The sequence below is a fragment of the Leptodactylus fuscus genome, chromosome 5 (genome assembly GCF_031893055.1).
Source record: "Leptodactylus fuscus isolate aLepFus1 chromosome 5, aLepFus1.hap2, whole genome shotgun sequence".
In the NCBI taxonomy this organism is placed as follows: domain Eukaryota; kingdom Metazoa; phylum Chordata; class Amphibia; order Anura; family Leptodactylidae; genus Leptodactylus; species Leptodactylus fuscus.
The window spans coordinates 195,077,519-195,092,659 of NC_134269.1; the positions used below are offsets into that span (position 1 = coordinate 195,077,519).

The 15,141-nt window shown below is 40.9% G+C and overlaps 1 protein-coding gene across 2 annotated transcripts in view; it reads right to left on the reverse strand.

Moving 5' to 3' along the window:
* Nucleotides 1-1,406: 1,406 nt before the first annotated feature.
* The window catches only part of FGF1 (fibroblast growth factor 1), a 75,394-nt gene continuing 61,659 nt past the window's right edge, over nt 1,407-15,141 (reverse strand). For both annotated transcript variants that reach the window (XM_075274987.1, XM_075274986.1), the window contains exons 2-4: nt 4,077-4,281; nt 3,837-3,940; nt 1,407-1,770 (exon numbers count right to left, since the gene is read on the reverse strand). In XM_075274987.1, coding sequence (XP_075131088.1) covers nt 1,576-1,770; nt 3,837-3,940; nt 4,077-4,245 — 468 coding nt within the window. In that variant the 5' untranslated portion in view covers nt 4,246-4,281 and the 3' untranslated portion in view covers nt 1,407-1,575. The remainder of the gene's footprint in view (nt 1,771-3,836; nt 3,941-4,076; nt 4,282-15,141) is intronic.

Sequence of the window (15,141 nt, forward strand, 5' to 3'; positions counted from 1 at the left end):
AACTAAATAACTACAGGATCAGACTGCACAGATTTTGCTTGTTGTCTGTTATCTGGAGGAAAGCAATTAATTTCTTAGGCTTGGTTCGCATCTGTGTTCGGTATTCCGAATGAGGACCCCTTGAATGGAATACCGAACACATTAACAAGCGGTGAGCAATGAAAGCACATGGACCCCATAGACTATAATGGGGTCCATGTGTTTTCTGCACAGTATCTGCACGAGTCATGCATAGAGGAAAGTGCTGCTTGAAACACTTTTTTCTCCGCATTATTTGTGCGGACAACGTGCGGAAAACACATGCACCCCATTATAGTCTATGGGGTCTGTGTGCTTTCATTGCTCACTGATTGTTAATGCGTTCGGTATTCCATTCAGGGGGTCCCCAAGCGGACTCCTGGAACGTAATACCGAACGCAGATGTGAACCGGGCCTTTTTTTTTTTTTTTTAAGCACTGTATACAATAAACTATATATTATATAATATTAATAAAAAGTCATTGATACATAAATATTCTGTCTCTATGATTGGAACATATAAGTGATCATGCTTTGACTTGTCTCTATAATGGGGTAATGGTGGTAGAACTGAATATACACAATAGCTGCAGTCATTAAAACATTGAATCTAATGCCGAAACATGTTTAGGGAGCTAAATGGCTATTTATCTATACTATACTATATACTATATATGGACTATAAGGTTACATAGCACATGAATGTTCCTTTAGATCTGAGGGATAAAGCAGGAAGTTTCTTTGGTGATGAATATATTGTGAAAACGTCTAATATATGAATAAATAACCCAAGTTAACTTTAGGGTACCATTAAAAATGATTCATTTCCTCACTAGTTTGTTCTAGTATTCTGCAACGTCTTAGAACATGAATCTGCTATGTTTTTCTTCTACAAAGATTTACATACAAGGAATAAGATCACCTATAATAACACAGAATATATATATAGGTACTTCCTTTATTTTAGTGTTTGAGGTGTGTATTCACAGTCAGTCGTATACTTTAGAGGCCTTGTCTATCACTCCTACTATAATGTGTCCCTATAGTAATCTCTCAGGTTACCCTATGCTTTGCCTTTCTTCACAAGAATAAATTCCCTAAAATATAGTTAGGGACACTATAACTACTTCCACATGGATTTCTATGCATTCCTATAAGGCTACAATTTGTAAGGATTTCTCTTTAATACTTTACTTTGGTCTTTGAACACAATGGGGCAAATTTACTAATTTTTTCTAAGTTTTAGACAATGCAAACTAAACTGCTCCAGATTGGTCAAAGTAACTGATGTCTGGTCACATCTGATACATATACACTATTGTGTAGTATAACTGTACACCATTTATTAGTAAGTGTAGTGCCATATTTTAAGCCCTCAGCTTCTCTGACATGGTGCGGAAATTGTCCAATTGTGTAAAACACTTCCCAGATGCGTGATACAGAATCTACGACAATATGAGCCAGAATTCTGGTCCATTTTCATTAGTACATTTGCCCCAATGTATTTATTTACAGCAATGCCACATATCACAAGTAACAGTAGTCACAGAGACGTCTCTAGTCACTTGACACTGGTAATGGGAGGAACAGAATGGCCTTTTGGCCATAATGCGTCCGGGATCCTCGCTTGCTTGTCCCATTCTTCTTAATGCCCACAAACCAGTTGAGTTCAGCGTACTTCTTTGACTTGTATGTATTGTAGCTATTCTCTTCCACCGTCTCCAGAAACAGGCATTCCTCATTCAGCGTCATCTTGAAAAAAAAAAAATAACCTCAGTTTATTGCTTGTGGGAAAACTAAACTTTGGTGTTATATTTAGAGAACTTGGACGGAATTGCTGTGTTAGAGCTACATTCTGGCGAAGCAAATTATTGCTGTTGGTCAGGACTTGAAACCAAAGCTACCCTGGACTTCCTGCTGCGGCAATGTCTGGGATTTATTTAAAATCTGCTCCTTTTGCATTTTTCGTTCACTGTAGGCAGTGTTTTACCACTAACAGAACCACTTCTGACAGATCTGATGTTGCTTTTGCTGTCATATTTACAAGCTTTGAGGGAGAAGTAGAACTTCTCATTAGGGAGGATTCTGTAAAATTAACATTAAGCCATATGCATTATTCTGCATATTATGTTCTTTATACAAAGGTATAAACAATCTTGTTACTATATGTGCCCATCCCTACTGGGAGGAAGTTATCAAGACTGGTGTTTTTAACTTTGGCTCGGCTATCCCTTGCGACGGATGAGGATGTGCTTAATTTATGATGAGGCACATCCTATGGCAGTCCCTGCACGTAGACCGAATCCTAAGCCAGCTCAGAGCTGACACAGGCTTTAGTCATTATTTATGCGAGAAAATTATGTCATGTGTGCAAAACCTTTTGCACAAACGGTGTTGAAGAAGTCACAAATCCTTAGTTTGTGGCTGGGGGTATACCTTCCCTGATATCCTTTAGTCTGTCTCCAACTGTCTCTTATGATTTCTTTTTAATTCCTGTTTGACACAACAATACAATGTACAGTCTAATATGGGAAACTTTTCACGGTTGGGCAAACTAATTGTGCTCTACCTGTGATCTGGAGGGTGGTATTGTGTATTCTCTATGGTCCCAGACTGTTCTGAGATCTGAGACCTGGAAATCTGCAAGTATTACCAAAATATATATTCCCTTTATGAAGCAGCTGAACAGTAGCTGTTACAGTACCAGGTTAGCAGATACAACAGCTGCTATGGGGTCCATTTGCAGTAACAGTAAGGATACAGTTAACAATGATTGTGGATGATGGAAAGAGATGTCACCAAGTGGATCATCATTTCACTCTCTGAACTTGCTGCTGAAGGTAGATATGGTGGAGTGGGATCTCATTCCAGGTTTTCTTAGATACATGTGTGAGAAGGTGACGGGCAAGGTGCTGAAATCTTGCTAAATCTCCCCTAGGTTTTTAACTTATGTGGGGTCCAGGGCAAATCTGGAGTAGGCCTCAGCTCCAGGTGTGAGTCCTTAGCTCATTACTGGGCCATAAAAGGCTTCAGATTCTGCACGCCAATGCAGATGCTTGAAGTGAAAGGAGGTGTGTGGGTCTGTCCTGTAACCCTGAGTCTGGTGAGACAAAGTTATGCTTGTTTTGTTTCTTGTAGTAAGCAACACATATAGTTAGGTTATCAGTTCTGTTTAGTTAGTTGCTCAGACAAGCAGGTTTTTTATTTTGTTTTTGCCTAGAGTTAAGGCTGTATTTTGTTTTGCTCATTTTGTGTCTGAAGTCAAGGTTTATTTATTTTCCTGTTTTGTTTCTTTTTATAAATAAACCGATTTGCTGCATATTTTGTGTCCCTGTCTTGATCTTTTGGGTCCGCACCACTGCCTCTACCAATCAACATTGCCATAAGTTACTGTACTGAACACAACTCCTTGACTACAGAAAAGTAATGGTGTAAACTGTCAAGGCCACTTACAAAATCCTCCATATCTTTATGATATATCAGAAGATGACTATACATGTAATTCCCAATTGATATGCGCGTTGGAGATGTCTTATACCTATACTGAGCTGTGCATTCTTTACCCTTAAGTGGGTTGTCCAAGACATAGCTGCAATGTGTGGCTCTGTAGTTGTGGTGCTAGAGAACTGCAGCTCTCCTGCCATTCAGTTGAATTGGAGCAGTATATACCCATTACAGCTTCCAACCGATCGATCAGCTGACCGGAGAGGGGTTTGGATATCAGACTTCCAAAATACAAAGGGTGTTGGAAAACCTCTTTAATGAAGGTAAGTTTGCAAATTGTTGAAATCATTGCATAATAATCATACAGTACTTACCGATCCATACAAAAGGCCAGTAGAATCCATTGCCAAGTAATTCTCAGTGTCGGTTTCCTTGATAGACACCACACCAATGGTTTCTGAACTAAGTTGTAATCGAACTAAAAAAAGGAGAAAAATTATTAAGAAAAAAAAAGTACCCCCAATGATTGTACCTGATCACCGGGGGTGGGATGGGGTGGGGGTGGTAATATGAATGTAGGATTGTAACTTATTTTGCAGCCGATGGTTACTTACTGTTCAGGTCATCCCTGTCTCTTGTGCCATCTACTACACCATCTGGGAGTATACGCAAAAAGTACCCTCCATTACTACAGTAGAGAAGCTTTGGTTTTTTGTAGTTTCCCATTGGAAGATCAAACTTTTCTGTCATTGGGTTGAAAGTTGTGATATCTCCCTCTGCCATGTTTTCTATTTTCTTGAAAGTTCTTGGTTTTTAGCACTGCAAAGTATAAAATATTGAATTTCTTACCAAAATTATAACACTGTGCATATATGGATAGGAATTTTTACCATCATCGAGAAATTTAATAACTTTTTCCACATACTGGTTAAAAGATTAGATAGTTGATCACAGTTTATCTACTCCCTTTTAGTGCACAATGATCTCTGCACCGGACACAGAGCGGATCTAGAAAACTCTCGCATAGACCCTAGGGGACATCTTCAGAATAATGGATGCTGTAAATCAAGTCTCTAAATGATGTTAATAGGAAAGATGGTCACTCCCATAAACACACAGGTAAAACGTAAATTAAATAGCCATTAAAAAAAAAAAGTTCTGAATATTGGGAATTCAGGTACTGACCCTGGCCAATTGCTAGAACACAGGTTAGTTCTCGCTTAGTTCCTGACATCTACTATTTGGAAGGCTGAAAACAAACTATAGGAAGTGTCATATACTCCTTATACTGTGACACTCCAATGGTGGGTGACAAAGGAGTCCTGTTCTCCAAGACCACCACCCCCTTCCCACCCCTGAAATGGATTTAAAAAGCTGTACTTTAGCAGGTGTTTAAAATGGAGTTCTTTGTAACACTGACGACCATAGTTTCTTGTAATTGTCAGGACAGATGTTTTGTCTTTATGATATTCACTTTTCAGTCTGATCATTCATTTCTTGATTGTCTTTCCAAAGTTATAATTTAGAACTTTCCCCATTGTGAATAAACCATACACACAACAAAGCTATAGGACTTCATATAGGACAATCTTAGGTACTGCTCTTTTGTGTTCATTTTTTGGGTTAGGGTCAGTGATATTTGCAGACCAGGGTCTTTCTTTCGTCAATGGATGGGGATGATTTAAAGGAACACTCTGTCGTAGCCCTCAGCTCCAACTACTGTGAGAAATCCCATTTCCTGAATGTCTATCAGTATGGCGGTAAGATTATTCCATCATTCCTGGGGAACAGAAATTGTAGCTCCTGGATGGGTGTTCATATATGTGGGCATTATATTGTTTTTTTGTTTGTTTGGTTTATTGTGATATCAGCATTGTTAGCAGTTTTATGGCAGAATAATAGTTGTTTTTTTAATATACATTGTGCATGCTATACCGTTGGTTTTGCATTCACGTTTTATGCCAGGATCTATTCATAACCACATTATTAAATCTGCCCAAATGGCAATAACATATTTTACCTGAGTTCTTACTTCCTGTGCACCTGGCAGATTTAATTAGATCTTGTGGGTGTGAGTGTGTGAATGAATGGATTACCTCACAAATCTCGGCGTAAGGGATTAGTATCGCAGCCTCCCAGCATCAAGGCTTGGAGAGGGCAAGGTATTGCTACAGCAAGTCGCATCACCTGGATCCCTGAGTTTTGCAGAACGGTGAGCTCATGTCCAACTAGCATGACGGAGCATACACTTGTGGTGCATCTGTATTATGCTAGGGCTGACATTGAGAGACCTCTGGTGGGGTCCTGAAACCCAGAGCCATCAATGTAGAAAGCCAAGGTGTAACCAGATCAAGCAAGAGAGGAGGTGCCACCTTTCGATCACAGCGCCTGGCTTGTTAGAAGGCCTTGAGGGTCAGGTATGGGCAACTGAAGAGAGGTGGCGCGAGTGCTTGAGAAGCATCAAAGTAAGTCGTACACGTGATACATGCAAGCTGATGTACATAGAGGAGCATGAGATGTGGCAGCACTGTGTTGTAAAAGGTGCAAGGGAAGAAATGACCGGAGCATGGTGGCAACCCATGGCCCCAGCTCAGGTATCACTTAAGGGGCCTGGGACCAAGGGGGGTCTCAGGTCTGAGGGTGCTGACCTCTGACCTCAAAACCTTTTCAAGCCATGTAACTCATTCATGAAAAAGTTCCTCCCAATTATACCCAATGGAAACTGTAGTGTCCATTATCTGATCAATTCTGCCATTGTTCTCAAGTGTGGAAGAAATAGTGCCCCCTATTGCTTATGAGGGCAATTAGATGCAGGCACACACTAATAGTTGTGAGGGTCTTTTAGCTTCTTAGATTTTCACTTATCATATCATAGATCAGAAGCTCTCTGTCTATTCAGCACAAACCACCCACTGCTGTAGAAGACACCCACTCTGTTAACCCTAACCTAACATTTTCTGATGTCTGCCTCTGCTTCACAGTCCCTGTGCTTAAGTATTTGAAGATGGTGGGTGGTTTGAGGAGGGACAATAGCCCCCCAGGAACCTCAGAACCTGAGGTGTTGGTTCTAGAGAATGGTACGTACCGCTTGAGACTATGCAGCGTACCCCCTGGGGTACATATTCCACAGATTGAGAACCACAGGTTTAGTGTACCTGCTATGTAGCCATATCTTAAAATTTATGAAGTTTAATTCTGTTCTACTGAAACAACCAGATGCATAATGCTGACAAGTCACATAGACAGTTTCTATTTCTAGAACTGTAGGTTGCCGACATTGGTAAGCCCATATAGTGTTTCAGAAGCTCAGAGTCATAATCATTCCTTATTGTTCTTCCTTTAAAACCATAGTAAACCTTAGGCTGTTTACATGGAGACACAACCATCATTTATTTAAAATGCAAAGCTTATGTGGGAAACCATGGTCTAAAAATTATTGGTTGAAATGCCAAAAAAATCCACATAAGAGCTATGTTAAGTAGAAGTCATTTCATGGGTTGCCGACGCATTTTTATGTTACCGTAAGTCAAGTGCAGTGTTTAATTTTCTATATTTAGAGCGAATCATGCTTCTTGTAGATAGTCAGAAATAACTTGTAAAAAAGGCCACAATACATTTCATTTGTGTACATCACAATAATGCAAAGGAAAAATAAATTATACTTAAAGGAAGTCTACACTGCCAAAATCATTTTTAGAACACTTAAGTTGTTAGAAGCTACTTTGGTGGTTGTAGACTTCCTTTACAATGAAGCTTCACCTCGGGTTTGTAGCCATAGGTGGTATAGACGATGCAGTTGCAGTTGCAGATGCACTCACGTCTCCCCGCCCTGTACCCGCCCACACTCTCCTAAGCCACAAGCCCCACCTTCTTCCTTGGTCTGTAACACTAACCTGGGAGGCGGGGGTAGCGAGGCGAGAATAGGCGAGAAGAAGAGAGAGAACAGTGGGGAGTGGCAGCGGCAGCGATCTGTGCAGGTAAGTGGACACCACGGGGGATTTTTTTAAAATCACTACACAGTGTGGAGTCTAAAAATTAACGCGTTCAATTTTTGGACTCCATTCTGTGTAGTGAATAGGATTGTTTTTAAAATCCGATCTTCGATTATTAAAAAAATCCCACTGACTTGCATTAGGATCAGAATTGGGATTGGGTTTGAATAGAATATGATCGGAAATCGGATTTTAAAAACGATCCTGAAATCTCAAGATTGGCTCAACTCTATTTATTATCCCTGTACTACGACATCAGTGTGTGTATTGTTTAGATACTGTGAAAGCACAGTGTTTATTACCCCTGTACTGCGATATCACTGTGGGCCTTTACAGTCCCTGACAAAAGTTCTGTCACTTATCCATGTTATGGAATCAAAAGCTTATAAACTGACTTTAAATTCATCTATTGGTATTAGAAATGACTCATATGAAAGCTGAAACCCTCCCAAATATTTTTTTTTTGTTAAGAAAATAAATTGGCTTCACCGCTGAAATATTGATCATTTAATGAACACAGAAAGGTCAGATTTTGGCAAGACAAAAGTTTTGTTGCCCACATAAAGTAATTTGAAAATCAAACCAATAATTCAGTTCAAATACAAAGATATGTTTCCTAACATTGGTGAATGAAGTTGTGGTGGTATTAGAGCCATATTTAATATTTTGTGTGACTTCCATGAGCTTGAAGGACGACATCCATGCGTTTCGAAAATGATTCATACAATTTATTGATGAAGTCATCAGTAATAGCAGAGAATGCAGTCTAACATGCCTCCCAGAGTTGTCTGCCAAGCTTCCTCTTTCATCCTACCCCAGACATGCTCAATGATGTTCATGTCTGGTGACTGGGCTGGCCAGTGCTGGGGCACCTTCATCTTCTTTGCCTTGAGGAACTTTAACCACATGAGGACCGCCGTACGTAAATTTACAGCCTCATGTGCTGGTACCTAAAGACCGGACTATTGCCGAAATATGTCCGGCCTTTAGGTACCTTCCTGGCGGGGGGAGGGGTGCGGGGGGGGGGGGGGGGCAGGGGTTAGGTGTTACTAACACCTAACCCCTTCCTCCATAACGTCCAGTCGGAGCTGAGTCCGACTGAACGTGTTAATCCTTTCGATCGCGCCGTTAAACATCACAGCACGATCGAAAGGGATCCGCCGACAATTGAAAGTGATCGGCACCCCCCGCAGCGAGATCGGGGGGTGCCGATGTCAGTAAAAGGTAGTCTGGGGTCTGGCCAGTGACCCCAGACTACCGGAGCCCCCACATACCTGGTGATCCTGCCAGGCGATGGAGGAAGTGAGCGATGTGTCTCACTTCCTCTGCAGCTTACAGGACACGAGCAGGCTCATGTCCTGCTCGTGTCCTGTCTGCTACTGTGCTGAATCAGTTGATGCTTTCATCAAAGCATCAACTGATTCAAGTGTCCTAAAGGGACACATGAAAAAGTTAAAAAAAATAAATAAATAAATAAAGTGTATGAAAAAAGTAATAAAGTTCTAAAGTCCAAAAATCCCTTTTTTCTATACAAAATGAATTATATAAAAAAGAAAGCACTAAAAATTAAAAAAAGCAATGCATATTTGGTATCGCCGCGTCCATAACAGCCTGTACAATAAAACTGAAATAATATTTAATGTACACGGTGAACGTCGGAAAAAAAACCCGGAAAAAACTCGCCGGAAGTAATGATTTTTTGCCATCTCATCCTACAAAATATGCTATAAAAAGTGATCAAAAAGTCATATTCACCCACAACAGTGCCAATAAAAAGCGCACATTTTCCCGCAAAAAATAAGCCCTCAACCAACACTGTCAACCAAAAAATAAAAATGTTACGCCTCTCAGAAGATGGCGATGCAAAAAACATTGATTTATGTCCCCATATGTGTTTTTGTTCTGCAGACTTAGTATCGCATAAAAAAATAACATAAATGAGGTATCGCCGTAACCGTACCGACCCGCAGAATAAAGGACACATGTCACTTATACTGTACGCTGCATGGCGAAAAATTTAAAATGTAAAACTCAATGCATTTTTTTTTAATCCAGCAAGAAAGAGTTAATAAAATGTATTCTATAAGTTGTAGGCACCCAAAAATGGTGTCATTACAAAATACATCTCATCCCGCAAACAACAAGCCCTTATATGGCCGTGTCACCAGAAAAATAAAGAAATTATAGCATCTAGCAATGTCAAGGCAAAACCCCCCAAAAATCGCCAAATTATTAGAACACAACTGGCTGCGGCAGGTAGGGAATATATAAGCTGTGCGAGCAAATATCAGAGGACACCCCAGATTTACAGCTTATGAGCGAAAAAACACCAGAAGTGACCCCCAGAGTGACTCCCCCAATCATAGGAGCTACTGGGACATAGTAGGGAATGTGGTGTTTGCAATGTACTCCGCACAGCTTATATATTCCCTCTTCGCCATCTGCTGTGCAGTCACGTCTGGGATACTAATACTCACTACACCCCCTGAGAAATTCTTTGAGGGGTGCAGTTTTCAAAATGGGGTCACTCCTTTGGGGAATCCACTTTTCTGGTACCTTACAGGCTCTACAAACATGACATGGCGTTCAAATACCAAACATCCAAATCTGTGCTCCAAAAGCCGCATAGCGCTCCTTCGCTTCTGCGCCCTGCTGTGCGCCCAAACTGCAGTTTATGCCACATGTATGACACATGTATGACACTGGTGTACCCAGGATAATGGACGTAATGTCATATGTGGGTACAAACTGATATTAGGGCACAGCTGGACGCAAAAGGGAAGAAGGGTTATTGGGTTTTTGGAGCACAGACGGTTTGGTTTTTGGATGCTATGACACTTTTGCAGAGCTGAAACGCCAGTAAAGTGGAATCCCCTGATATGAGACCTTATTTTGGAAACTACACCCCTGAAGGATTTCTCCAGGGGTACAGAGAGCATTTTTAACCCCCAAGTGTTGCTATAACTTATTATCCATAAATGAATACGAAGCTGATTGTGAGAGGTGAAAATGACCATTTTTCCAGGAATCCGTCATTTCTGTGCGTAACATGTTGTGCCCAACTTGTATCAGAGATGAACACTCTGAAAGCTGTTGTGCCCGGGATACCCGCTTACCAGTTTTTGGAGTGTCTCTGCTGACATAAGTTGGGCACAACATATCGGGCACTAAAATGGCGAATCTCTGGAAAATTTTCATTTTTAACTTCTCATTATCAGCTGTGATTTCATTTCTGGAAACTAAATAAATGCAACCCTCAAGGGTTAAAAATGCTCGCTACACCACTTGATAAATCCCATGAGTGGGCTAGTGTCCAAAATGGGGTGACATGTCTGCAGATTCCACTTTATTGGCAATTCAGGGGCTTTGCAAAAGTGGCATGAATTCCAAAAACCAAACTGTGCTCAAAAAAACAAAATAGTGCTCCTTCCCTTCTGTGCCCGGCTGTGCACAAACAGCCATTTATACCCACATATGGCATTAAGTACGTTATCCAGGGTACACCAGTGTCATACATGTGGGCATACACTGCCATTTGGGTACACAGCCGGGCGCAGATGTGAAGGAGCGATATGTGCTTTTGGAGTGCAGATTTAGATTCTTTGTTTTTGGACACCACGTCACATTTGCAGAGGCCCTAAAATTGTCCCTACAAAATGGGGTCTCTTCTTGGTGAATTCCAGTTTACTGTCACCTGTGTAGTTTCTAAAATGGGGTCACAATGGGGGGTTTCCATTGTATTGATACTTTAGGGGCTCAGCTAATGCGACATGGCACCTGAGAACTATTCCAGCCACATCTGCTTTCTAAAAGCCAAATAGCGCTCTTTCCATTCTGAGCCCCACCATGTCCCCATACAGCAGATTATGGCCACATATGGGGTATTGCCGTGTTAAGAAGAAATTGTATAACAAACTCTGGGGGGCTTTTAATTCTTCAGCTACTTGCAAAATTAAAAATATGGCGCTAAATGGACGATTAATTGGAAAAAAAAAGTAATTTTTCATTTTTACGTCCCATTGTTAATAAAATCTGTGAATCAGCTGTGAGGCCAAAATGCTCACCAAACCCCTAGATAAATTCTATGAGTGGTGTAGTTTCCAAAATGGGGTCACTTTTAGGGGGTTTCCACTTTATTGGTACACTAGGGGCTCTGCAAATGCGACATGGCACCTGAAAAATATTCCAGCAAAATCTGCCCTTCAAAAGCCGAACAGCGCTCTTTCCATTCTGAGCCCCGCCATGTTCCCATACAGTAGATTATGGCCACATATGGGGCATTTCTGTGTTCAGGAGAAATTGTGTAACGAACTTTAGGGAGCTTTTTCTCCTTTATCCTCTTGTGAAAATGAAAAATTTGGGGCTAAATTGACAGTTTGTTGGAAAAAAAGTACATTTTCATTTTCATGTCCCAATGTTAATAAAATCTGTGAAACAGCTGTAGGGTCAAAATGCTCACTCTACCCTTTGATATGTTCTGTGGGGGGTGTAGTTTCCAAAATGGGGTCACTTTTAGGGGGTTTCCACTGTATTGGTTCTCTAGGGGCTCTGCAAATGCGACATGGCACCTAAAAATTATTCCAGCAAAATCTGCCATCCAAAAGCAAAATAGCGCTCCTTCCATTCTGAGCCCCGCCATGTTCCCATACAGCAGAATATGGCCACATATGGGGTATTGCCATGTTCAGGATAAATTGTTTAACAAACTTTGGGGGGCTTTTACTCCTTTAACCCCTTGTGAAAATGAAAACTTTGGGGATAAAGTGACATTTTAGTAATTTTTCTTTTACACATTCCAATGTTAGTAAAATCTGTGAAACAACTGTAGGGTCTAAATACTCACTATACCCCTTGATGAATTCTGTGAGGGGTGTAGATTCTAAAATGGGGTCACTTTTGGGGGGTTTCCATTGTTTTGGTACGCTAAGGGCTCTGCAAATGCGACATGGTGCCTGAAAATTATTCCAGCAAAATATGCCGTTCAAACACCCAGTGTCGCTCCTTCCCTTTCGTGCACTGCCGTGTGCCCAAAAATCAGTTTACACCCACATGTGGGGTATTTCTGTGCACGGGAGAAATTGCATAACAAAATGTGAGATGCATTTTCTCCTTTAACCCTTTGTGAATGTGTTAATTTTAGGTCTAAATGAATGTATTAGTGAAAAAAAATGAAATGTCTAAATTTGACCTCCATATTATTTTTATTCTTATGAAATGCTTAAAGGGTTAACAAACATCCCAAATGCTGTTTTGAATAATTTGAGGGGTGCAGTTTTGAAAATGGGGTGATTTATGGGGGTTTCTATTATATAGGCATTTATAATTCCTTTCAGAACTGAAGCGGTCCCTAAAAAATTAGTTTGAGGAATTTTCTTGTAAATCTGGAAAATCGCTTACACTTGTAAGCCTTGTAACATCCAAAATGAATTAAAAGACGATCAAAAGATGATGCCAATATAAAGCAGAGATATGGGAGATAATATTTATTCATGTATTTGGATGGTATGACTATCTGCCTGAAAAGCAGAGAATTTCACATTTTGAAAATTGCAATTTTTTCCAAATTTCCATCAAATTTGCTAGTTTTTTTTATAAATAAATACAAAAATATTGATTAGTGTTTACCACTAACATGAAGTATAATGTGTTACGATAAAACAATCTCAAAATCACTTGTGTAAGTTAAAGCGTCTCAAAGTTATTGCCATTTAAAGTGACACATGTCAGTTTTGAAAAAAGAGGCCCGGTCCTTAATGTACTTCTGGGCCTGGTCCTTAACCGGTTAATGTAGAGATGGATGTATGAGATGGAGCACCATCCTGCAGCAAAATGTGACCCCTTTTTATGATTGGGAATGTAAGAGGAAGCTAATACTTGTTGATATTTTAGGCTATTGATATTGCCTTCCACCTTGCAAATGTTTCGCATACCCCCATACTGAATGTAACCCCAGACCATGATCTTACACCCAGAAAACAGTTAAGTTTGGTGGTGGAATCTTGGATCCATACGGGCTCCAGTAGGTCTCCTGCAGTATTTGCGATGGCTGTGGTGTAATTCAAACGAATATTCATCTGAGAAATCCACCTTCTGCCACTTTTCCAGCATCCATCCGTTTAGCAGGCTGTGGGCCTCTAATTGCCCTTTGTTTAGTGATGGCTTCTGGGCACTGATTAGACCATGGAGACAGAATCCTACAAACTATTCTAGTTGACACAGGGACTTGAGGTGACCGGGCCTGTTGGAGCTCTGCTGCACTAGAAGAGGAGCTGGTTTTGATTTTCTAACCAACAAACATTCCTCCTGAGCAGTTGTCTTGTGGGGTCTGCGGGACCTGGGATTGTCAAAAACATCTCCAGTCTGTTCAAATCTTTTTGTAATTCTTTGTACTAGACGCTGAGACACATTGAAGGTGCAGCCACCTCTGCAGTGGATCTGGTCTTCAGCTTCTTGATAATCACAAGGCTTTGATCGCAGGGTTGATTTTTGGCATGTTGTCAGAGGTGAAGTTGCAGTTGAAGTGAAGGTCTGGGGTGCTAGAGTTCTTCTTATACACCCCCACTAATTAACCGATCAATTAGTGAGCACTGGCGAGGCTGTAAACTAGGATTGGGGGCATCACATGACAAGGCAACAAAACTTTTGTCTTGCCAAAATCTAACCTTTCTGTGTTCATTAAATGATCAATATTTCGCAATTGAAGCCAATTTATTTTCTTAATAAAAAAACACATTTGGGAGGGTTTCAGCTTTCATATGAGTCATTTCTTAAACCAATAGATGAATTTAAAGTCTGTTTATAAGCTTTTGATTCCACAACATGGATAAGTGACAGAACTTTTGTCAGGGACTGTACTGTGAGATAAGTCTGCGTGTCGTTCCTCTAACGTGGCATCACATTATGTTATTATCCCGGTGTGTTGGCAATAATCCTATTCATCTCACAACATCATATGCACGTCTCTAATCCTAATCCTTCCCCGTCCATTCCCAGTAATCACATTCAGAGTGCCAATTGTTGCCCTACATTCAGGCTGATCTATGGCCTATGGCATTAGACAGTAACAGTAACATGTAATTGCCCCACCACTCATCTCATGTTCCTGCAGTACATGCAGGTATACATATTTTCTTATATTTGCACTGCTATCTGTATAACAATATCAGGCACCTTGAGGTTTGGGGCGTTGTGGCATCTATATTGGCCGGAGGCACTGCAAGGAAACTACTTCCTCTCTGTTCTCCATAACCTGTATGTGTATTTTTTTGTTTTTGTCCTTAACCTCAGGTGCGTATAAACACTTACATGGAAACAAGCCCAGGTTTCTGCGAGACTAGTTATAACTAGAGATGAGCGAACAGTGTTCTATCGAACTCATGTTCGATCGGATATTAGGCTGTTCGGCATGTTCGAATCGAATCGAACACCGCGTGGTAAAGTGCGCCATTACTCGATTCCCCTCCCACCTTCCCTGGCGCCTTTTTTGCTCCAATAACAGCGCTGGGTAGGTGGGACAGGAACTACGACACCGGTGACGTTGAAAAAAGTAGGCAAAACCCATTGGCTGCCGAAAACATGTGACCTCTAATTTAAAAGAACAGCGACGCCCAGCTTCGCGTCATTCTGAGCTTGCAATTCACCGAGGACGGAGGTTTCCGTCCAGCTAGCTAGGGCTTAGATTCTGGGT